The following is a 25,227-nucleotide window of genomic DNA, read 5'->3' on the forward strand; positions in this document are numbered from 1 at the left end:
TTTTGCAAGCTCTGCAATACATATTTTTTGGCAATCCGGGGCTCTCTGTGCTTTCTGCTGCTGCGCCACGCTGCACCTACCCAACATGTATGAAAAAAAAGTTTATATTGCATTGAGTGTAATCGACTTTTTGAAATTTTGGCTGGAGCGTGGATGAGTTAGCACCCCTTGTCAGGTTTTTTTTATGCTCCATGTCACAACCAGGCAGGTTCACCCTTCTATTTATCTTAATTACCATTTTCACTGGGCAGGGCCAACATTCCAAATCATTGGGGCCCCATACAGCCTACCTGATAAGGCTGGGTCCCCCTCTAGAAAACTTGTATTACAGAATGGCAACGGCAGTAGAAGAGCCTTTGCTCATGCTGCTGACTTGGGATTGGTGGAGGAGAAGGTAGCCCCAGTCCCACTGGTGAGGGTATAAATAGGGCAGCGGGATGGGAAGCTCTAGAGCAGGGTTCCATAGTTGGAAGAGAGGAGAACTGATAACTAAAGACTTGTAGCAGACACGCTTGTGTAGAGCTGTCCTGGGATGGGGCCGGACCCCTTGGGGTCAGCAGGAAAGCCCATTACTAGTACTGGAGTACTGCCTATAACCCCCTATATATCGGCAGCCCTAAAACTTAGAGTGAAGGAAAATACAAAATGTTGTGTGGTCACCATAAAAATCCTCTAATGGCAAGTGTCCTAAGTGTCCTAGAGGGTTTTTTTTTTCCTTTTTAGAGATTTCATCTTACTTCCTGTTGTCTTTCCAAGACAGGAAGTGAAGGAAAACCCCCAATTGGGACACAGATAACTATCTATGGGCCATATAGTGCTGCACCCCGCTTACGATAATTACAAAGAACTCTAGAGGGTTAAACCCCCAATTATGACGGAATTTTAAGGTACAACTTACACAATATTTGTAAACTGTTTATAACAAAATTATTAAACAAAACATTTAAAACAGTAACACATTAAAATGTCCATGGGCATCATACAGAACCTTTCCAGAAAAGAATGTGGTAAGATGTTCAGTTAAAGCTTCACATATAAGTGTACGATGACAGTAATAGCAGTGCAGCAGATTATAGGAAGCTCCAACACCCTCGACACGTTTCTTGGATAAAAATCCACTTCATCAGGAGTTCATTGAAGGAGCATATATAGGAAAACTGAATATTCAAATGCAAAGGAGAGGAACATTCATGCCCATTATGAGATGGTACATGCGCAGAACCCCCAGAGCACACCACACCAGACTCTCCTGAAGAAGACTATTTGGAGATGTTTAGATAGACATCTCATGATATATGCATAAATGCACAATGTCTGAGATCTGTAAATTGCGTAAAATGGCCAGGCTAATTTTTAAAGTTGGTTCACTTCGACCATTAAATGCTTGAGCCTTCAGCTCTAAAAAAAAAAAAAAAAAAATAGTCATAAAAGGAAGAAATCCAAGCGTCCTCTCAGCGTGTCTTTAGCAAAAGGTCTGTGCAACTTCAGACGCCCTCGGGGCAGAACCCCCAAGAAACGCGTCAAGCGTGTTGGAGCTTTCTATAATCTGCTGCACTGCTATTACTGTCATTGTAAACTTATATGTGAAGCTTTATAACTGAACATCTTACCACATTCTTTTGTGGAAAGGTTTTGCATGATGCCCATGGACATTTTAATGTGTTACTTTTTTTTTAATGTTTTGTTTAATAATTTTGTAATAAACTTTCGTACAGTTTTCAAATACTATGTAAGTTGTGCCTTAAAAATCCCGTCATAATTGGGGGTTTAACCCTTTAGAGTTTTTTGTAACACTCTATCTACCCTGTTTCCCCAAAAATAAGACCTAGCGTGATTGTCAGTGATGGCTGCAATATAAACCCTACCCCCCAAATAAGCCCTACCCTGTTTCCCCGAAAATAAGCCCTACCCTGAAAATAAGACCTACAAGGACTTTAACTAGGGCTTATTTGGGGGGCAGGGCTTATATTGCAGCCATCACCGACAATCACGCTAGGTCTTATTTTCAGGGAAACAGGGTATGACATATAAAAAAAAAAAAAAGTTTCAGCTTTGTACATACTATATATAAAGGTTTGTCTGGGCAGGGCCCCCCTCCTTCATATTTTCACCGTTCCTTCACTCCCCGTCTGCTCCATTTATCTGCTGAACAGTAATACCTGGTACTTCAAGGCAGGGGCATTGCTAAGTCTAAAAAAGATCTGGGGTTAGAGCCCATAGCAGCGAAGTAAAGAAAGTCATACGCTTCGGTGGGCATACACATGTCTATAATATACGTGTGTGTGTGTGTATATATATATATATATATATATATATATATATATATATATATATATATACACATATATATATATATTGTACAGGACACCAAGAATGTGTCCTAGATGGCAGGTACATTCCCTCAATATTGGAGTCGTGGTCCCTTTAAGGGGGACAGTTGCAGAGTCTTCAAACCCTGATCACTAGGACTTTGGTACTGAAGGGGTTAAGTCCCAGTGGGGAGAGAGGCTTGAAAGGCAGCAGAGGGAAACCAGCACCTGTGTCTAGGAAGAAAGAGAGAGAATCTCACAAGCTGGGCAGCAAGTGTGAGCTCTTTGACCAAGGAGACACAGGCTGATGACCCCCTCTGTCTGGCCTGCCTGGCACCCTTGCTCTGGAGAAGCCTAACCCCTGTATGGGACCAAAAAAAAAAACAGCGTTGAACCTGCTTAAATTATCAGTACCAGGATTTAGGACTGTTATTTACTGTGGCTGAAGTAAGCTGTCGTTTTTGTTTAGTCGTCATTGAAATAAATGAACTGTTTGCTTTCAATAAACTGACTGGCGGTTATTACAGAGCTACCCCCCAGGTTACATTTGGTGGAGAATGCGGGCAGAGTATAGCCACAAAAAAAGTTTGAAAGCTTTTAAAGGGCCAGTACCCACATTTACATGTCCTGGGTCAGGACAGCACAAGCTCTGAAAACCTCACAAGGCGACATGGAGGAGGTGATGAAAGCCCTAGCTCAGAGCACGATAGCCCAGCAGCAGGCCGCCGCAGAAGCCAACCGTCGCCATGAGGAAGTAATGGCCCAGCAACAGGAAACCACTTGCTTGCTGGTCGCCCAGTTCACAGTCCAGCAAGAGACTACTGAAGCACAGGTAGCTGCTTTACAGGAAGCAATGCAGCGCCTTGCACAGGGACAAGAACAAACCGTGGGTGCCTCTAGTAACCAGCTAGCCATAAGGGCCAGTCACTAACTGCAAAAGTTAACGCCTAGTGATGAGGTAGAGGCATTCATGGTTACTTTTGAGAGAACAGCAGAAAAAGAAGGGTGGCCCCCAGACCAGTGGGCTGGTGTTGTTGCTCCTTTCCTCACTGGGGATCCCCGGAAAGGCATATTTTGATTTGCCAGCTGCTAATGCCAAGGATTACCAATGGCTGAAGGCTGAAATCCTGGCCCGCCTTGGGGTGACTACTGCTATGCGGGCCCAAAGGGTACACAGTTGGAGGTACCGCCTGGACTGTCCGCCAAGGGCTCAGATGCATGACCTGAGTCAGCTGGTCAAAAAATGGCTGGCCTGGCACATTTTGCTCTGGAGAAGCCTAGCCCCTATATGGGACAAAAAAAAAAAACAGCGGTGAGCCTACTTAAATTATCATTACCAGGATTTTGGACTCTTATTTACTGTGGCTGAAGTAAGCTGTGGTTTTGTTTAGTCGTCATTGAAATAAATTAACTGTTTGCTTTCAATAAACTGGCTGGCGGTTATTACAGAGCTACCCCAGGTTACAATATATATAGATATATATATATCTATATATATCTATATATAGATATATATCTATATATCTATATATAGATATAGATATATAGATATATATATATATAACATTACATTATATATATTATCATTACATCAGAGTCCCCAGAGAGCCTCCCCCTTACATCAGAGTCCCCAGAGAGCCTCCCCCTTACATCAGAGTCCCCGGAGAGCCTCCCCCTTACATCAGGGTCCCCAGAGAGCCTCCCCCTTACATCAGGGTCCCCAGAGAGCCTCCCCCTTACATCAGAGTCCCCAGAGAGCCTCCCCTTACATCAGAGTCCCCAGAGAGCCTCCCCTTACATCAGGGTCCCCAAAGGCTTCCTCCTTACATCAGGGTCCCCAGAGAGCCTCCCACTTACATCAGGGTCCCCAGAGATCCCCCCTTACATCAGGGTCCCCAGAGATCCTCCCCCTTACATCAGGGTCCCCAGAGAGCCCCCCCTTACATCAGGGTCCCCAGAGAGCCTCCCCCTTACATCAGGGTCCCCAGAGAGCCTCCCCCTTACATCAGAGTCCCCAAGAGCCTCCCTCTTACATCAGGGTCCTCAAAGCCTCCTCCTTACATCAGGGTCCCCGGAGAGCCTCCCACTTACATCAGGTCCCCAGAGATCCTCCCCCTTACATCAGGGTCCCCAGAGATCCTCCCCCTTACATCAGGGTCCCCAGAGATCCTCCCCCTTACATCAGGGTCCCCAGAGATCCTCCCCCTTACATCAGGGCCCCCAGAGATCCCCCCCTTACATCAGGATCCCCAGAGAGCCCCCCCTTACATCAGGGTCCCCAGAGAGCCCCTCCTTACATCAGGGTCCCCAGAGAGCCCCCCCTTACATCAGGGTCCCCAGAGAGCCACCCCCTTACATCAGAGTCCCCAGAGAGCCTCCCCCTTACATCAGTGTCCCCAAGAGCCTCCCTCTTACATCAGGGTCCTCAAAGCCTCCTCCTTACATCAGGGTCTCCAGAGAGCCTCCCACTTACATCAGGTCCCCAGAGATCCTCCCCCTTACATCAGGGTCCCCAGAGATCCTCCCCCTTACATCAGGGTCCCCAGAGATCCTCCCCCTAACATCAGGGTCCCCAGAGATCCTCCCCTTTACATCAGGGTCCACGGAGATCCTCCCCCTTATATCAGGGTCCCCAGAGAGCCCCCCACTTACATCAGGGTCCCCAGAGAGCCCCCCACTTACATCAGGGTCCCCAGAGAGCCCCCCGCTTACATCAGGGTCCCCAGAGAGCCCCCCGCTTACATCAGGGCCCCCAGAGAGCCCCCCGCTTACATCAGGGTCACCAGAGAGCTTGATCAGCTGACGTGTAAGGAATCAGGAAGTGCTTTGGAGTACAGGCTTAGGACAGTGAGACACCATCGCCCTAATACACGAGTATACCAAGGCTTGTTTTTTATCATGAAATGTGAGTGTATTGATGTGGAGTATAATTTGTAATAAATATTTTAAAACGATATCACACTATTGCAAGCCTCTGTTGTTCCTACGTGTGACATATATGAGAGGAGATCACTGTTAACCAGGAGGAAGGAGTTATTTTGATCCGAAATCTGAGCCAAATTGTTACTACAGGAAGGATGAACCACAGGAGGAATCCCTAAGTTGATACACATTAACTACAGGCTTTTTTTTAAAAAAAAACCCTTAAGGTGAGGGTACATCCGGTGGAGGGGTACACCAGGATTGTGTGCACACTGCATGAAGGCACCAGCATCACTTTTATTCATCTCCCTATGATGGACTGTCAAGATTATTGTTTAATGTATTAAGGATAGTGTGCAGCACATGGAGCACTTGCACTTCATTTTGGACGTTATAATATTTGAATGTTATCTGCACGTTTTTGGACTATTTACACAGGGTTCATTTATTAATAATTCAAAATATTTATTTATTATGAGATTTGTGTACTAGGTTATTCTTATAGTTACTCACCTTATTATATTGGATTTTTTATTTATATAATTATTTATTTATTCATCTATTCACTGGTTGGTCTTAGTGCTGCACATATTGTTATTTAATTCCCCAGAGAGCCTCCCTCTTGCATCAGGGGACCCTTACATCAGGGTCCCCAGAGAGCCCCACCTTACATCAGGGTCCCCAGAGAGCCCCCCTTACATCAGGGTCCCCAGAGAGCCCCACCTTACATCAGGGTCCCCAGAGAGCCTCCCCCTTATATCAGAGTCCCCAGAGAGCCTCCCCCTTATATTAGAGTCCCCAGAGAGCCTTCCCCTTGCATCAGGGTCCCCAGAGAGCCCCCCACTTACATGAGGGTCCCCAGAGAGCCTCCCTTTATATCAGAGTCCCCAGAGAGCCTTCCCCTTGCATCAGGGTCCCCAGAGAGCCCCCCACTTACATCAGGGTCCCCAGAGAGCCTCCCCTTATATCAGAGTCCCCAGAGAGCCTTCCCCTTGCATCAGGGTCCCCAGAGAGCCCCCTACTTACATCAGGGTCCCCAGAGAGCTCCCCCTTACATCAGAGTCCCCAGAGAGCCCCTTTCCTTACATCAGGGTCCCCAGAGAGCCCCCCATTTACATCAGGGTCCTCAGAGAGCCTCCCCTTATATCAGAGTCCCTAGAGAGCCTTCCCCTTGCATCAGGGTCCCCAGAGAGCCCCCCACTTACATCAGGGTCCCCAGAGAGCTCCCCCTTACATCAGGGTCCCCAGAGAGCCCCATCCTTACATCGGGGGCCCCAGAAAGCCCTCCTTACATCAGAGTCCCCAGAGAGCCCCTTTCCTTACATCAGGGTCCCCAGAGAGCCCCCCACTTACATCAGGGTCCCCAGAGAGACCTTCCTTACATCAGGTTCACCAGAGAGAGGACGGGCAGTGCAATATGATGTCATCTCTCTGCTGCCCGTGGCTGCACAGTGAGAGTGGAACAGCAGTGATACAGGGTGGGCAGTGAGAAAATTATGTCATCTCTCTGCTCTCTAATGGCCCAGCTGCAGAGAGGCCATGACCACCTCTGAGAGACTCGGGGCTATGGGCCCCAGATTCGGGGCTATAGCCCCAAAAGCCACCCCCTAGCGACGCCACTGCTTCAAGGTATGAAGTGGCATATAACTCCTTCCCCTTAATGCAGCCAATCACCAGGGCTCAGTTATGTCATGTGAGGGGAGGAGAGAGCCTAAAGCCTTGTGTGAGCTCTGACCAGACTGGCTTAGAGCTTACACAGGGTTTTCCCTCAGCAGGGGAATAGAGAGTCAGAGGAGAAGCGGGAAGGTGAAGGAACCAACTGCTTCTCTGTACACAGGTGATAGGTTCATTTTAAATGCGACCCCACCAGCAGCTAATACTCGCCTTGTCTTGCATCTGTAGGGCCACATGATGCAATAGGCTGTGCACACCTATGAATAACTTGGTAATATGGGGGGGGACCATTGCAATGAGCATGTAGGAGAGTTGGAATGCCCCATTACCGCTTTACAACATGCTGGGAGATACCTGCAACCAATAAGAAACCATTCCAATTTCACCATAGAAAATATTCTCTAAACCATGGGAGAAATCTTTGGCTCTTACCACTTTTTTCTATTGTTATGATGGTCATCACGGTGGGTCTTGTTTGTGTCCTCATTGGTGTTATTATTCCCTCCCTTAATATTGGCAAAGCCAAGCAATCCATATGTGCCATAAACCTCTGTTTGGTTGGTGTTTGTATTCCTATGAGTGATATCCAGGGAAGACACCGGGGAGGTTCTGATATTGGACTCTAAAAAAGAGATAAAGGATTCTCATAAAAGTAGCTGGACAGTGTTACATATATTATACGTATAATGCGTCAAACTAGAGTCCCAATACTTCTTAAAGAAGAACTTCACTCCCTTCTCCTTTACAATTTTTTTTTACCCTTTCACCTGTACAGCTGGGTTGTTCTCAAAAAACATATCCACCCAGTGAGTCCAATCTTGACTGGTGTAAGCAACCACGTTTCAGCACTGGGGGTCCCACACCACCATCTTCTTATGTGACGTCATCAGGAGGCTGTCTTTCTCTTTCAGGTTTGTTGAGGTGGTCCCCTGATGATGTGAGGCAACGCATACGCAGTTTACCAATTTATGCGCAGTGTGGTGACACTTTACAATGCATGCGCAGTGCAGCCCCTTATATACCACGTATATAGTACGGTATGTGTTTAGAGAAGCGAAGAAGAGCCTTTAGTAGACATTGGCTGGGTTTATTGATGCCAAGTACCCAGGTAGTTTACTGAATTGCATGTGTTGCTGTTGGAGTAATTAAATGTTACTACAAGTTTCACCACACCTGGATGTTAACACCAGTATCACCATGCCTGGAAGATATGGCTTTATCACCAGCTTTACCAAGGTTGGAGGACATGGCTGTTAACACCAGTATCACCATGCCTGGAAGATATGGCTTTATCACCAGCTTTACCAAGGTTGGAGGACATGGCTTCTACCTTCAGTATCACCACACTTAGACAACATAGCTTCTACCACCAGCTTCACCAAACCTGGAAACATCGCTGCTACTACAAGATTCACTACACTTGGGGGACATGTCTATTACCTAGGGTTGCCACCTCATCCCTTTATATTCAAATACATATTAATTACACAGGTTCTGTGGCTGATTAAGGTGGTAATTAAACTCACTTGGTGCCTTATCTGCATTAAATTAACCTGTGTAATTCATAAGTGTTCGGGTTTAAAGGGATAAGGTGGCAACCCTACTATCACCACCAGTATCATCATACCTGGAAGACATGGCTTTTACCACCAGTTTTTCCACACGTTTAGACACAGCTTCTACCACCAGCATCACCACACCTAGAGGACATGAATTCTAACACCAGCTTCACCAAACCTGGAAGATATGACTGCTACCGCCAGATTAACCACACTTGGAGGACATGGCTTATATCACCAGCTGCATCACACCCGGGGGGCATGGCTGCTACCACCAGATTCATCACACATGGAGGACATGGCTGATACCACCAACTTCATCAAATCTGGGAGACATGGCTGATACCACTAGCTTCGCCAAACTCGGAAGACATGACTGCTACCACCAGATTCACCGCACTTAGAGAAGATGGCTGATAGGGATGAGCCCGATGTTCAAGTCGAACATAAGTTCGACTCGAAGATCGGATGTTCGCCCGTTCGCCAAATACCGAACATTATGGGGCGTTCGCAGGAAATTCGAGCGCCCGTGGAACGTGCCATAATAAACGGAGAACCATGGCTCAGGGGGCTGAGTCCAAGCCCCACACTATGTAGGGGGGGGGGCAGGATCTTGGGGTCCCCTTGTTAAAGGGGGCTTCCAGATTCCGATAAGCCTCCTGCCCGCAGACCTCCACAATCACCGGGCAAGGGTTGTGGGGATGAGGCCTTTGTCCCCATCAACATGGGGACAAGGTGTTATGGAGGGACCCCAAAACACCCTCCCCATGTTGAGGGCATGTGGCCTGGTACGGTTCAGGAGGGTGGGCACTCTCTTGCCCCCCCCCCCCTCCACTTTTCCTGTGGCCTGCCAGGTTGTGTGCTCGGATAAGGGCCTGGTATGGATTTTGGGGGGGGACCCCTACGCCATTTTCTTTTCAAATTTTGGTGCAGGGTTCCCCTAATATCCATACCAGACCTGAAGGGCCTGGTATAGATGTTGGGGGGGACCACCACACAATTTTCTTTTTAGTTTCGGTGCGGGTTCCCCTTAATATTCATACCAGACTCAAAGGGCCTGGTATTGGACTGGGAGGGGGGGACCAGCCGCCAGCAGTTTTAAATCACATTTTTTTTCCTTTAGAAATGTAATTTTGCTGTGGAATTGTTCTAAACTTGGGAAAGAGGCTCTACTTTACAGGCATATTATAGACACCCCCCAGGCACGATATTTCATTTTTATTGTTTCACTTTAAGCATTATTAAAATCACTGCTCCTGGAAAAACGGCCGTTTTTGAAACTTTTTTTTGCATTGATACATGTCCCCCTGGGGCAGGACCCCGGGTCCCCAAACACTGTTTATGGCAATAACTTGCATATAAGCCTTTTAAATGAGCACTTTTGATTTTCACGTTCGTGTCCCATGGACTTTAACAATGTTTGCGTGTTCGCAACAAATTTTTTGCCTGTTGGCAAGTTCTGGTGCGAACTGAACCGGGGGAGGTGTTCGGCTCATTCCTAATGACTGATATCATCAGCTGCATCACACCTGGGGGACATGGCTGGTACCACCAGCTTTGAAACACTTGGAGGACAAGGCTGCTACCAGCAGCTTCACCACACCTGGGGGACATGGCTGGTACCACCAGCTTTGCAACACTTGGAGGACAAGGCTACTACCAGCAGCTTCACCACACCTAGGGGACATGGATGCTGCCACCAAATTCACCACAAATGGGGGACATGGTTGTTACCACCAAATTCACCCCACCTGGGGGACATGGATGCACAGCTGGAAGACAATTTTGGCAATTATTTCTATAAAATCAATAATCTCTCTTTTAAAAGAACTCTCTAGAACTAGAAACTTGTTTACAGCCCCCGAATCAGCAACATTTATTGTATTTTTTTAAATGTACTTGTTCTTTTAGTTACTTCCCATTTTGCCAAGATGTAGTAATTTTATAATGAAGCAACATTGGCCACTGCGAGCTTCAAGAGCCTCTAAACCCAAGAACAAAAATGTTACATATTCCAGATTACCGGCCCTTAGATGTGGTGGCTGCATTAGTGTTTTCAGGGATTTTTTCCCCTTTATGTTCATCAGGTGATCTTGACAGTAACACATGAATTGATGGATACTGTTCTATATAAATATTTACAGTACTATATACACTCACCGGCCACTTTATTAGGTCCCCCTGTTCAATGGCTTGGTAACACAAATTGCTAGTCATCCAATCACATGGCAGCAACTCAATGCGATTAGGCATCTAGACGTTGGTGAAGACGACTTGCTGAAGTTCAAAGCGAGCATCAGAATGGGGAAGAAAGGGGATTTTAGTGACTTTGAATGTGGGATGGTTGTTGGTGGCAGACGGGCTGGTCTGAGTGTTTCTGGGACACAACCATCTCTCGGGTTTACAGAAAATGGTGGGAAAAAGAGAAAATATCCAGTTGTGTGGAGGAAAATGCCTTGTTGAGGTCAGAGGAGAATGGGCAGACTGGTTCCAGATGATAGAAAGGCAACAGTAACTCAAATAACCACTCGTTACAACCAAGGTATGCAGAATACCATCTCTGAACGCACAACACATCCAACCTTGAAGCAGATGGGCTACAGCAGCAGAAGACCACACCGGGTGCCACTCCTGGCAGATAAGAACAGGAAACTGAGGCTACAATTGGCACAGGATCACCAAAATTGGACAATAAAAGATTGGAAAACTGTTGCCTGGTCTGATGAGTCTGGATTTCAGCTGCGACATTCAGATGGTGGGGTCAGAATTTGGCGCATGGATCCATCCTGCCGGTGGTGGGGGTGTAATGGTGTGGGGGATATTTTCTTGCCACACTTTGGGCCACTTAGTACCAGTTGATCATGGTTTAATCACTACGGTCTACCTGAGTCTTGTTGCTGACCATGTCCATCCCTTTATGACTACAGTGTCCCCATCTTCTGATGGCTCCTTCCAGCAGGATAATGCACCATGTCACAAAGCTCCAATCATCTCACCACTGGACAATGAGGTCCCTGTCCTCCAATGGCCTCCACACTCATCACATCTCATCCAATAGAGCACCTTTGGGATGTGGTGGAAGGGGAGATTGGCATCATGGATGGGCAGCCGACAAATCTGCAGCAACTGTGTGATGCTATCATGTCACTATAGAGCAAAATCTCTGAGGAATGTTTCCAACACCTCGTTGTATATATGCCATCAAGAAGGAAGGCAAAAGGGGGTCCAACCCGCTACTAGTAAGGGGAACCCAATAAAGGGGGTCCAACCTGCTACTAGCAAGGTGGACCTAATAAAGGGGGTCCAACTCACTAGTTTGCAAGGGCAACCCAATAAAGGGGGTCCAACCCGCTACTAGTAAGGGGAACCCAATAAAGAGGGTCCAACCCGCTACTAGCAAGGTGGACCTAATAAAGAGGGTCCAACCCACTGGTAGCAAGGGCAACCCAATAAAGGGGGTCCAACCTGCTACTAGCAAGGGGAACCCTATAAAGGGGGTCCAACCCACTACTAGCAAGGTGGACCTAATAAATGGGGTCCAACCCACTACCAACAAGGTGGACTTTATAAAGTGGCCGGTAAGTGTATATACTGTATATATTATGTCTCTTCTGCTTAAAAAAAAAAAAAAAATTCACCAAAGTTCCAATTTAAAGTTTTCTCACTAACTTACCAGTTTAGAAAAATGCCAATGTAACCAATGGTAGAAAAATCCCACAAATAATAATAAATATAAAACACAACATTTTAAGCTACATTCTATCTCGTCAAAACTACATTTTTTTCAGAATTCCATGCTCTTATATTTCCCAGCATACATTTTAGATATTCTGGAAAAATTAGGTTTTTAGCCTCATTCACAAACTTCAGAAGTACGTTTCCCGTTCTTCTCATGTTCTAATGTGCCCCTGTCTTCTCTGCTCCCTAGGATGCTGCCTACATACAGTATCACCCCCAATGGGACAAACCTGGAACATTGGAGCGGTCAGTGACTTTGTGCACATTATTCTGAATCTCAGGTTTACCTTACCTGTCCATGCGGTGAGAGTGGCATTCCATGTTCCTTCTCCGCAGATTCCTGGAAGAGATGATTGGGGATAAGAAAATCAACAACCTCTGATCCCAGGGAAGGTTCTGGAAGTTTATTTAGAAGAGAAGAGTTACAAAGTAAAAGTAAAGATTAGAAAGTAGAGAGATGAAGGTGTGCGGAGATCCTTAGACATGGCAGGAGGACCAAGGACCTGACCTCTTCATCAAACGGGAGGCTTTTACCCTCCAATCCTGGACAGTTTTCATGGAGGACCATCCCAAACATCATTTTACAGGTTAAATCATTCTCTGAAGAATTTGTACAAGCAGCACATTATTCATTGCAAGAAACATTAATTTCTATTATCTCTGAACACCTTATCAGCTTGTCCCATTTCCAGACTCCCAAATCCCTCATTGTAGAAGAAGGAGACCTACTGTCTCTATGTTCCACAACAAGACCTTCCAAGGATCCGGAGATCAACAATTTGTTCTAATAACATCTTTCTGTAAAGTCATTCTAGCAAGAGAACCTCTTATTATATAATGATCCTAACATTAGCATATAAGCACTTAATAATGTAATTAAATCATCAGTAAAGCATATAATAATTATTTAACTTTATCAAGGTAAAAAAATATATAATGCATTAGGATCCTTCTTCCTAATGTTCAGTATAAGCAGTTGCTAACTGCCCAATAAGCAGATTTACCAATCACTGTCTTTATTCATTAAAGGATATCTAAAGGGGTTCTCCATATTACATCCTCTACCTCTCCAACCCCTAGTGCTTTCTACTGGCTAAACAAAAACAAAAAAACAACTAAAGCTGTACAAAGCTTGTAATGTGCTTCTAAAAAAAATAAAAACTACTGAAATTCGCTTGGTAGCTAGATGCTAATGATTTCCAAGTCCCAAGGTTTCCACTACATGGACCTCAGTGAAGGACATGGCACAGAGACCTCCTGGAATGGTCATGCTCGGGACGTACCTGTTACAAACAGCATGGTGACACCGATATAGAAACATCTCATTGTTCTCCTCCAGAACACAGCCAGTGGACCCCTCCAGTAATGAATACATGCAGCAACAACGCCCAATATACTCAGAACAGACTATGGCTATAAGATGTGCATGTTGTATGTAGGACGGAGGATGTGGTACGGGAAGAAAGGTTTCTACATTCACCATAAAATGTGGGCATCTGACCAGTTATCAGACTTCTCTCTGGAACTAAAAAAAAATAAAATTCTTTAATGAAGAATGTTCCTCTTTTAGTCAAAGGCTTGAGACAATATCCCACCTTCTTCTGCTAGACAGGAATTACAGCTGAACTCCAGGAACTCCACCACTTTGAGCCAAGTCCAACAATGTGTCTGCCACCTCCTGGACTTATCTCTTCAATTTACATCTGACTATTTTTGCAGAGCTCCTGGAGCGTAGTCACCCATATGCTTCCGGTGCTCCAATGCTGGACCTTCTGGTCTAAGCTCCTTCAGCTGCAGAGTCAAATGCAACCCCCCGTGCCCACCCCTCTCCTCCTCATGCCCAATCACACAAATCTTGTTGTATTATGTGAACTCACACACAAAATACAAAGGCTTATGTGTAGGGTTTCCACGTTTTCTTCAAGCCAAACCCAAACACTTTAGCGGTGAACGGTAATTTTTATTTTCTACGGGGAAACGCTTTGGACTCTGGTGCAAAGAACTCTGATCTAAGGGGATTCCTGCTCACCAAAGCCCTCACTCACACCAGAGTTCCCAGTATCCCCCTTTAAATCATGGTTCCCAAAGCCCCCCTTACATCTGAGTCCGCAGAGAACACTTTATATGTGAGTCCCCCTTACCTTGGTGTACTCACTCACTCGGAGGCAGGAGAGAGAATGTATCTTCCGGCTGCTGGGCTTCAGATTTCACACCACACATCCCTTTTCTGAGGTACAGCATGCCGGGGATTGGAGTATTGGCGGGCAGACACAGAGGGGTAAGGGCAGGAGGAGGAACAAATCAAGCCCTCTCTCCTCTCCCGTTCGTGCGGGGAACTGTGCTGGCACTGGGCGGTGTGAGAGAGTGTCCGAGACACTCAACTTAGACAACTGCAGCCAGCCCTATGGATGGTTGGCAACCCTGGTGATCAGGGTGTGCCCAGGCACATCCAGCCCATGTGCACGCCTGTGCACTCAGCAGCTGTGGTACTCTGTTACTTGGGGAGCCACAGTCCAGTCCGTCTGAATAGTGTTCAAAACCTGGACTGTCCGGGTAAATCCCGCATTGGGTGGCAATCCTGCTTCTGTGAATGGACAGCTGGGGGGGGGGGGGGATGGTTGAGAGCAGAGATGTTTGCTCTGTGTGTAAGCAGACAGCATTTTTCCTCCCAGAGGGTTAGGTGTGTAGTGATTAGCTGTACTACAGTGTAAGCAGGTGCAGTTAACTAGCCTGCCACTAGGTGGCTCTGTTCCAAAATAGTGTCTGGTTACAGAAAGCAGTGTCATCAGGTGCTAGGCCCCTTTTAGTTAGAACTTAGAACCCACAGTGTAGTGATGTCATGGGTGAGCCAGGGCCCAGTTATAAGCCAGGTCGGGAGGAACCCTAATGCAGCTTGGGGATATGGAAAGAACTGTTTCTACATTCACTATAAAACGTGACTACCAGACTTCTTTATTGAAGAATATTCCTCTTTTGGCCAAAGGCTTGGGTCAATATCCGCTCCCTTCTGCTAGACAGGAATTAAAGCTGAACTCCAGGAATTCAGCCCCCTTTGTAAAAATGTGCAGGCATAGTTTGAAGCAAGTCTAAAAAGATGCAGGCCTCCTCCTGGACTTATCTCTTTAATTTCCATCTGACAGTTTTATGGAGCTCCCATTGTAAGAGGGGTTTGGGAAATCGGCACCAAAAGCACAAGTCCCTGCCCCGCTCCTCTCCTGTTAGCACAGCGACCTTCAGGCTTAGGCTTTACCCCTTCGCCACCTTGTACCTGACTCCATGCCAAAGGCCTCCTCCTGACATTCCTGCCTGTTGACCTTCATATCCCCAAAAGAAGGAATGTCCACACACAAATAGAGCTGCTACACTTTATTGGTGGTACTTAAGATGATGGCACAAACAGTCACATCACACCGACATACTATCCGGGGTCACTTGACAGTACATTGTCGATCACATTCAACGGATGGTCTGCAGAAGTCATATGTGAAAGCATCATACAGCCCTTCCAGTAAGCCATCTTCTCTCAGTCTCTCTTCACCTGTGGTCATTAATACTCACTGGGATGGGACCTCTGCAGTCACCTCCTCCATTGGTACACCATTTCTGGGACCCTCCAGGGGGAAAGCCTCATTCCAGGGAACTCTTAGCCTGGCCTATAAGACCCTTTGCAACCCACTCAAGCCCCCACCTCGATAAGGGTCAGGAAGCCTACAGCCGGCTCTTCGGGGTGCAGATCTACCTCTCCCCGGCCTCCAGCCCTGTCCAGGGCCTCCACTTGCTGGCTCTGATGGTGGGGTTTCTGGCAACCATACCCCAACTGCACTAGGGCTCCTACCAACCCGACTGATAACTGGGCCCTGATTCAATGACATCACTGCAGGTGGACTCTAACTAAATGGGTCCTAGCACCTGATGACACTGTTTTCTGTAGCCAGACACCATTCTGGCAGAGAGACACCTAGTGGCAGACTAGCTAACTGCACCTGCTTATACCATAGTACAGCTATCACTACACTCCTAGGGCTCTGAGAGGAGAGGCGCTGCCTTCTTACACACAACATTTCCGCCCCTCCCCCCTCCGCTGTCCATTCACAGAAGCTTTTGTATTTTGTGAATGAGTTCACGTTCTACAAAGTGATTTGTGATTGGGCATGAGGAGGAGAGGGACGGACACAACAGCTGCATTTGATTCTGTAGCTGAAGGAGCTAAGACCAGAAGGTCCGGGGTCGGAGCGCCGGAAGCACAGGGATGGCTATGCTCCCGGAGCTCCATAAAACCATCAGAAATATGTCCAGGAGGTGGCATGCACCTACTTGGACTTAACTCGTACTATACCCCTGCACATTTTACCAAGTAAATAGATAAAGACTGACTGCTGCTCAACCCGCACTGTCCTTGGCTTTCAGTGCAGATGAGGTGAATGCTGCGGCAACTGTTGGCCCCCAAATAGGATGAAAAATACTTCAAGCAGCACTCGTCCTCGGGATAAAAAGGTTTTATTCATCACAGTTAAAAAAACATGACAAGTCCCAACAACTTCCACGTTTCTGCCCAAAACGTAGTGAGTGTACTTTACAGCTGTAATTAGTCTGGAAGGTCAGATTCTGGGTTATTATTATCAGAACCAAATAATCTCTGACCAGCTACCTTCAGAAGTTTGGTTTGGGGAGATGTGAATGTTTGAAGGCACCATTTGTGCTAGAAGAGATGATATGGTAGAACTGGGAGGTGGAATTGTGCTAAGAGGGGATTTTTTTTTGGGGGGGGGGGGATTTGTGTTAGTAGAGATGATCGGGGGGGAATTTGTGCTAGGAGGGGGGGATTTGTGCTAGGAGGGGGGATTTGTGCTGGGGGGGCAGTTGTGTTAGTAGGGATGATCGGGGGGAATTTGTGCTAGGAGGGGGGGATTTGTGCTGGGGGGGGAGTTGTGTTAGTAGGGATGATTGGGGGGGATTTGTGCTAGGAGGGGGGGGTTTGTGCTGGGGGGGGGGTTGTGTTAGTAGGGATGATTGGGGGGGATTTGTGCTAGGAGGGGGGGTTTGTGCTGGGGGGGGTTGTGTTAGTAGGGATGATTGGGGGGGATTTGTGCTAGGAGGGGGGGGTTTGTGCTGGGGGGGGGGTTGTGTTAGTAGAGATGATCGGGGGGGATTTGTGCTAGGAGAGATTATTGGTGGGATTTGTGCTAGTAGGGGTGATTGGGGGGGATTTGGAGTTAGGGGGAGAGGAGAGGAAATTTGGGGGGCAGACGATTTTTGCTAGAAGTTGGGGGGGGCTGGATATGTTCTGGGGGGGGGGGCTTGAGGAGGGGAGTGGACTTGTGTTAGAAAGTGGGGTGGATACATGCTGGAGGACGCTTTGAGAGGGGGGAGGACTTGTGCCACAGTGATTTTTTATTTGGGGGGGCAGTATTTGTGCTGGGGGGATTCGGCAGTTGAGGGAGGGCAAAGATTTGTTCTGGGAGGGGGGGCGGATTTGTACTGGGGGGGAATTATTATGTTTTATAAAGCCAAAACAAAATTAAACTATAATAAATAATAAAAATATTATATTTTAATATAATAATATAGTATTACATATATGGTATTAAAATGTATTAATTTATTATACATACTTTAGCAATTTTGACTGTAGTCATAATTTTCACCTTTTCTTGTCTTTTTTCTGTATGAATAAAGTTGTTACTCACCGTAAACAGTTTTTAAACTTCCGAAATAATGCAATACTCTATGTGCCCAGGAGGTGGAGACAAAGGACTGCCCTTCTCACACTGACATCATCTATCAATGTACAGAAGAAGGTCGGTCGCGTTTCTCTATGTCCGGTGTCTTGCCGAGAATGTTCCCTCGGCGGATAAGTTCCCCCCCTGTACTGCGCAGGCGCAGCGCCTGCGCAGTACATACTACTCTCAGCCGCCGGAGATAGCCGAAGCTCAAATGCTTCAATCAGCTGTACACGGCGCCTGCGCTCTGGGTCCAGGTTCCTTCCCCACCATCCAAGTGGACCTAGAGGGGGAATCTAAAAGAGCCGAGCGAAGCGAGGCCGTGCCCGAAGCGTGGCGAGCGAAGCGAGCCCGCGAGGGGCCCTCTTACAGGCGCCGTGTACAGCTGATTTTCAGCTGTTCTGCTTCGGCTATTTCCGCCGATACCTACTGCGCAGGCGCAGTAGAGGGGGGAACTCATACGCCGAGCGGAACTTTCTCGGCAGAACACCGGCTGGATAGAATTTTTGGAAATCAGCCATACAGAACCAGAGACATCAACAGAAACAAAGTAGCCGGAGAGCGAACATGGAAGGATTTATATGTAGATATTTGAGCTTCTTTCATCTTCGGCATATTTCCAAGGTGAATGGCATGAGGTGTGACAATCCAATTCCCGGAATTGTTTTTTGAAGTTGTACATTTTTTGTCATAATTTTTTTTTTTGAAAAAAAATTTATTGTTCACAATTTTTTTTTTTTAATATACTGTCACCAGTGCTGTACAGCGCCATCATATGACGGGTGTGGCGGTGATCAGGGACATTGACTGGTGACAGTATGTAAAAATAATAATAATACTAAATATTTTTTTTCCATTTTTTAAAATGATTTTTATTGCAGGTTTCTAAGTTAACAGTACATAACAGAGCCTATTGGGCATACCCAGGCTCTTTTTGTTCATTTTTTTTTTTTTTTACTTTTTTTTAGAGTAGTTCAGTGTCACCATAGTGATCACTCCGAGGGGTAATCATGGATTTAATTTTTTTTGTTTTTTTACATTTTGTTTGTTGTTACAATGAAGATTGAAGAACATTGTAACAGCAAAGTTTTCAGCTGTCATGAATGGGTTAACCATTCATGACAGCTGATTACTAGTGATTGGCTGCAGCTAATCACTTGGTACAGGGTGCTGCGATTGGCCCAGGTATCATGTGATAGCTGTGGGCTAATCACAGCATAGGCAACAAAGCTGTTATGAATTAACTCATTCATAACAGCTCTGCTGACGTTGTGATCATGTAGCGGGATCTAAAATCACGGGGTTTGGAGGGCAGCTAAACCCGGTGCAGGTATGTTGCATACATGTACATGATTGTACATGCACATGCCACCCTGGCTCAGTATATGTACTAGTCAGCAAGTGGTTCACAAATATAATTTTTGTATTGCAGCTTACCAAATCTTCAATGTGATGGATGCATTTGTTTTCTTATTTAGGCTTTCTTTCTTCTATTTTGTCCCCCCCGGTGATCCTGCCTGTAAGTCTATTGTTTTTCAACAGAACAAGCTCTCCTGCAGAATGTAGCAGTTACAGAGATGAGATAAACCATTTATCACTGACAAGGGTGTTTACAATGATCAGCTTTTATTTATTTATGAAATATCTTTATCCCGAAAGGAGAAAAAAAAAACTGCTGTGACCAGGACTTTCTTTCATAGAGAACAGCGGCAAAAAAGAGGGAGGGTTTTTTTTTTTTTTGGGGACTTTAGATGAGGCAATGAATGGATAGACTCATCTGCCTCCACCCCTATTGTATACAAAAAAAAAAATATATCAAAAAGAAAAGTTGGGACTTTAAATGAAGCACAGCTAAGAGCATATAGAAAAAATAAAATCACACGATCATGGATTCCAAAAGCATGAACATTGAATCATAAGAATAACATGATGAAATTTAGTAAAAATTTTAAAAAATAATAATTTTTTTTTTTTACGCAGCGTGGCGTTGGCGGCATACCGTGGCTAACCTTGGCCTTAGGACTGCATGCTGATGGAGTACACATCTCACCTCTTTTTTTTTCAGTCTTTCACGCACTGGTCCCCATGATCTCCCTTTGAGATGCAGGGTAAACACTTTTTTACACTTTTTTGCTAGTGAGGTTTTTTCACCAAGTTTTGTGTCCACTATTCAGCACAGCCTCTCACTTGGCTTGAAACAGTGCGAGAAAGACTGAAAAAAGAGGTGAGATGTGTGCTCCATCAGCATGCAGTCCTAAGGCCAAGGTTAGCCACGGTACACCACCAACGCCACGCTGCGTTATAAAAATTTTTAATTAATTTTTTAACTTTTACTAAATTTCATCATGTTATTCTTGTGATTCAATGTTCATGCTTTTGGAATCCATGATCATCTGATTTTATTTTTTCTATATGCTCTTAGCTGTGCTTCATTTAAAGTCCCAACTCTTCTTTTTGATATATTTTTCTCAGAGAATAGATACTGAGTCACCCCTTGTCTCCGCACCCTACCCACCTCTGAGCACCTTCTCTTGGTTCCACCCCCTACCCATCTCTGAGCACCATCTCTTGGTTCCACCCCCTCTACCCACCTCTGAGCACCTTCTCTTGGTTCCACCCCCTACCCATCTCTAAGAACCATCTCTTGGTTCCACCCCTCTACCCACCTCTGAGCACCTTCTCTTGGTTCCACCCCCTACCCATCTCTAAGAACCATCTCTTGGTTCCACCCCTCTACCCACCTCTGAGCACCATCTCTTGGTTCCACCCCCTACCCACCTCTGAGCACCATCTCTTGGTTCCACCCCTCTACCCACCTCTGAGCACCATCTCTTGGTTCCACCCCTCTACCCACCTCTGAGCACCTTCTCTTGGTTCCACCCCTCTACCCACCTCTGAGCACCTTCTCTTGGTTCCACCCCTCTACCCACCTCTGAGCACCTTCTCTTGGTTCCACCCCTCTACCCACCTCTGAGCACCTTCTCTTGGTTCCACCCCCTACCCACCTCTGAGCACCATCTCTTGGTTCCACCCCCTCTACCCACCTCTGAGCACCATCTCTTGGTTCCACCCCTCTACCCACCTCTGAGCACCATCTCTTGGTTCCACCCCCTACCCATCTCTGAGCACCATCTCTTTGTTCCACCCCCTCTACCCACCTCTGAGCACCTTCTCTTGGTTCCACCCCCTACCCATCTCTAAGAACCATCTCTTGGTTCCACCCCTCTACCCACCTCTGAGCACCTTCTCTTGGTTCCACCCCCTACCCATCTCTAAGAACCATCTCTTGGTTCCACCCCTCTACCCACCTCTGAGCACCATCTCTTGGTTCCACCCCCTACCCACCTCTGAGCACCATCTCTTGGTTCCACCCCTCTACCCACCTCTGAGCACCATCTCTTGGTTCCACCCCTCTACCCACCTCTGAGCACCTTCTCTTGGTTCCACCCCTCTACCCACCTCTGAGCACCTTCTCTTGGTTCCACCCCTCTACCCACCTCTGAGCACCTTCTCTTGGTTCCACCCCTCTACCCACCTCTGAGCACCTTCTCTTGGTTCCACCCCCTACCCACCTCTGAGCACCATCTCTTGGTTCCACCCCCTCTACCCACCTCTGAGCACCATCTCTTGGTTCCACCCCTCTACCCACCTCTGAGCACCATCTCTTGGTTCCACCCCCTACCCATCTCTGAGCACCATCTCTTGGTTCCACCCCCTCTACCCACCTCTGAGCACCTTCTCTTGGTTCCACCCCCTACCCATCTCTAAGAACCATCTCTTGGTTCCACCCCTCTACCCACCTCTGAGCACCTTCTCTTGGTTCCACCCCCTACCCATCTCTAAGAACCATCTCTTGGTTCCACCCCTCTACCCACCTCTGAGCACCATCTCTTGGTTCCACCCCCTACCCACCTCTGAGCACCATCTCTTGGTTCCACCCCTCTACCCACCTCTGAGCACCATCTCTTGGTTCCACCCCTCTACCCACCTCTGAGCACCTTCTCTTGGTTCCACCCCTCTACCCACCTCTGAGCACCTTCTCTTGGTTCCACCCCTCTACCCACCTCTGAGCACCTTCTCTTGGTTCCACCCCTCTACCCACCTCTGAGCACCTTCTCTTGGTTCCACCCCCTACCCACCTCTGAGCACCATCTCTTGGTTCCACCCCCTCTACCCACCTCTGAGCACCATCTCTTGGTTCCACCCCTCTACCCACCTCTGAGCACCATCTCTTGGTTCCACCCCTCTACCCACCTCTGAGCACCATCTCTTGGCTCCACCCCTCTACCCACCTCTGAGCACCTTCTCTTGGTTCCACCCCCTACCCACCTCTGAGCACCATCTCTTGGTTCCACCCCTCTACCCACCTCTGAGCACCATCTCTTGGTTCCACCCCCTACCCACCTCTGAGCACCATCTCTTGGTTCCACCCCTCCACGAACCTCTGAGCACCATCTCTTGGTTCCACCCCTCCACGAACCTCTGAGCACTGTCTCTTGGTTCCACCCCCTACCCACCGTCTCTTGGTTCCACCCCCTACCCATACCTCCCAACATTTTGAGATGGGAATGAGGGACACCTACTAGTAAATGTATGTAGGCATAGGACACGCCCCATGCCACACCCCTTTAAAGGATAATTAACCCCCAGAAAAAGTTAATTAAATCCACAAGTGCTTTTTTTTACCACTACTATTCCTTTATATCGGCTTTTAAAATTTACAAAAGTAGCAATTTAGTAATTGGATGAAAGGTTTAGCGCTGGGAAACACTTTTTGAAAGATAAAAAGTGCATTTTATATACATCTATATGGATCAGACCAACATGAGGGACAAAAGAGGAGGAAAGAGGGACAGAGGGACATTGTTCCAAATCAGGGACAGTTGGGAGGTATGCCCCTCTGAGCACCGTCTCTTGGTTCCACCCCCTACCCACCTCTGAGCACCGTCTCTTGGTTTCACCCCTCTACCCACCTCTGAGCACCATCTCTTGGTTTCACCCCTCTACCCACCCCTGAGCACCATCTCTTGGTTCCACATCTCTCTACCCACCTCTGAGCACCTTCTCTTGGTTCCACCTCTCTACCCACCTCTGAGCACCTTCTCTTGGTTCCACCTCTCTACCCACCTCTGAGCACCGTCTCTTGGTTCCACCCCTCTACCCACCTCTGGGCACTGTCTCTTGGTTCCACATCTCTACCCACCTTTGAGCACTGTCTCTTGGTTCCACCCCCTACCCACCTCTGAGCACCATCTCTTGGTTCCACCCCCTACCCACCACTAAGCACCGTCTCTTGGTTCCACCCCTACCCACCTCTGAGTCACCCCTTGTCTCCACCCCCTACCCACCTCTGAGCACCTTCTCTTGGTTCCACCCCCTACCCATCTCTGAGCACCATCTCTTGGTTCCACCCCCTCTACCCACCTCTGAGCACCATCTCTTGGTTCCACCCCTCTACCCACCTCTGAGCACCATCTCTTGATTCCACCCCTCTACCCACCTATGAGCACCTTCTCTTGGTTCCACCCCTCTACCCACCTCTGAGCACCATCTCTTGGTTCTACCCACCTCTGAGCACCTTCTCTTGGTTCCACCCCTCTACCCACCTCTGAGCACCTTCTCTTGGTTCCACCCCTCTACCCACCTCTGAGCACCTTCTCTTTGTTCCACCCCCTACCCACCTCTGAGCACCATCTCTTGGTTCCACCCCTCTACCCACCTCTGAGCACCATCTCTTGGTTCCACCCCTCTACCCACCTCTGAGCACCTTCTCTTGGTTCCACCCCCTACCCACCTCTGAGCACCATCTCTTGGTTCCACCCCCTACCCACCTCTGAGCACCTTCTCTTGGTTCCACCCCCTACCCACCTCTGAGCACCATCTCTTGGTTCCACCCCCTACCCACCTCTGAGCACCATCTCTTGGTTCCACCCCTCTACCCACCTCTGAGCACCATCTCTTGGTTCCCCCCCCCACGAACCTCTGAGCACCATCTCTTGGTTCCACCCCTCCACGAACCTCTGAGCACTGTCTCTTGGTTCCACCCCCTACCCACCGTCTCTTGGTTCCACCCCCTACCCATACCTCCCAACATTTTGAGATGGGAATGAGGGACACCTACTAGTAAATGTATGTAGGCATAGGACACGCCCCATGCCACACCCCTTTAAAGGAGAATTAACCCCCAGAAAAAGTTAATTAAATCCACAAGTGCTTTTTTTTACCACTACTATTCCTTTATATCGGCTTTTAAAATTTACAAAAGTAGCAATTTAGTAATTGGATGAAAGGTTTAGCGCTGGGAAACACTTTTTGAAAGATAAAAAGTGCATTTTATATACATCTATATGGATCAGACCAACATGAGGGACAAATGAGGAGGAAAGAGGGACAGAGGGACATTGTTCTAAATCAGGGACAGTTGGGAGGTATGCCCCTCTGAGCACCGTCTCTTGGTTCCACCCCCTACCCACCTCTGAGCACCATCTCTTGGTTTCACCCCTCTACCCACCTCTGAGCACCATCTCTTGGTTCCACCTCTCTACCCACCTCTGAGCACCTTCTCTTGGTTCCACCTCTCTACCCACCTCTGAGCACCGTCTCTTGGTTCCACCCCTCTACCCACCTCTGGGCACTGTCTCTTGGTTCCACATCTCTGCCCACCTTTGAGCACTGTCTCTTGGTTCCACCCCCTACCCACCTCTGAGCACCGTCTCTTGGTTCCACCCCCTACCCACCTCTGAGCACCATCTCTTGGTTCCACCCCCTACCCACCTCTGAGCACCATCTCTTGGTTCCACCCCTACCCACCTCTGAGCACATCTCTTGGTTCCACCCCCTACCCACCTCTGAGCACCGTCTCTTGGTTCCACCCCCTACCCACCTCTGAGCACCATCTCTTGGTTCCACCCCTACCCACCTCTGAGCACATCTCTTGGTTCCACCCCCTACCCACCTCTGAGCACCATCTCTTGGTTCCACCCCCTACCCACCACTAAGCACCGTCTCTTGGTTCCACCCCCTACCCACCTCTGAGCACCATCTCTTGGTTCCACCCCCTACCCATCTCTGAGCACCATCTCTTGGTTCCACCCACTACCCACCTCTGAGCACCGTCTCTTGGTTCCACCCCCTACCCATCTCTGAGCACCGTCTCATGGTTCCACCCCTCTACCCACCTCCCAGTACCGCCTCTTTCAGAAGATACAGAACCAATTAGAATTTTGTGGCGCTAAATAGGTTGTATGGAATTTGTTAATGATAAGAAGAAAAGCAGTAAAATAGATCCCCTGCAGCAACAATAGA

The 25,227-nt window shown here is 47.6% G+C and overlaps 1 protein-coding gene across 1 annotated transcript in view; it reads right to left on the minus strand.

The window, feature by feature from the left end:
- LOC141122766 (uncharacterized) overlaps positions 1-13,673 on the minus strand; it is a 37,616-nt gene extending 23,943 nt beyond the window's left edge. Inside the window, exons 1-3 of the mRNA XM_073612003.1 lie at positions 13,486-13,673; positions 12,495-12,542; positions 7,338-7,527 (exon numbers count right to left, since the gene is read on the minus strand). Of these exons, the coding sequence (XP_073468104.1) occupies positions 7,338-7,527; positions 12,495-12,542; positions 13,486-13,528 (281 nt within the window). The 5' untranslated portion in view covers positions 13,529-13,673. The remainder of the gene's footprint in view (positions 1-7,337; positions 7,528-12,494; positions 12,543-13,485) is intronic.
- Positions 13,674-25,227: the final 11,554 nt, after the last annotated feature.

This window comes from Aquarana catesbeiana, linkage group LG01 (assembly GCF_042186555.1).
Source record: "Aquarana catesbeiana isolate 2022-GZ linkage group LG01, ASM4218655v1, whole genome shotgun sequence".
In the NCBI taxonomy this organism is placed as follows: domain Eukaryota; kingdom Metazoa; phylum Chordata; class Amphibia; order Anura; family Ranidae; genus Aquarana; species Aquarana catesbeiana.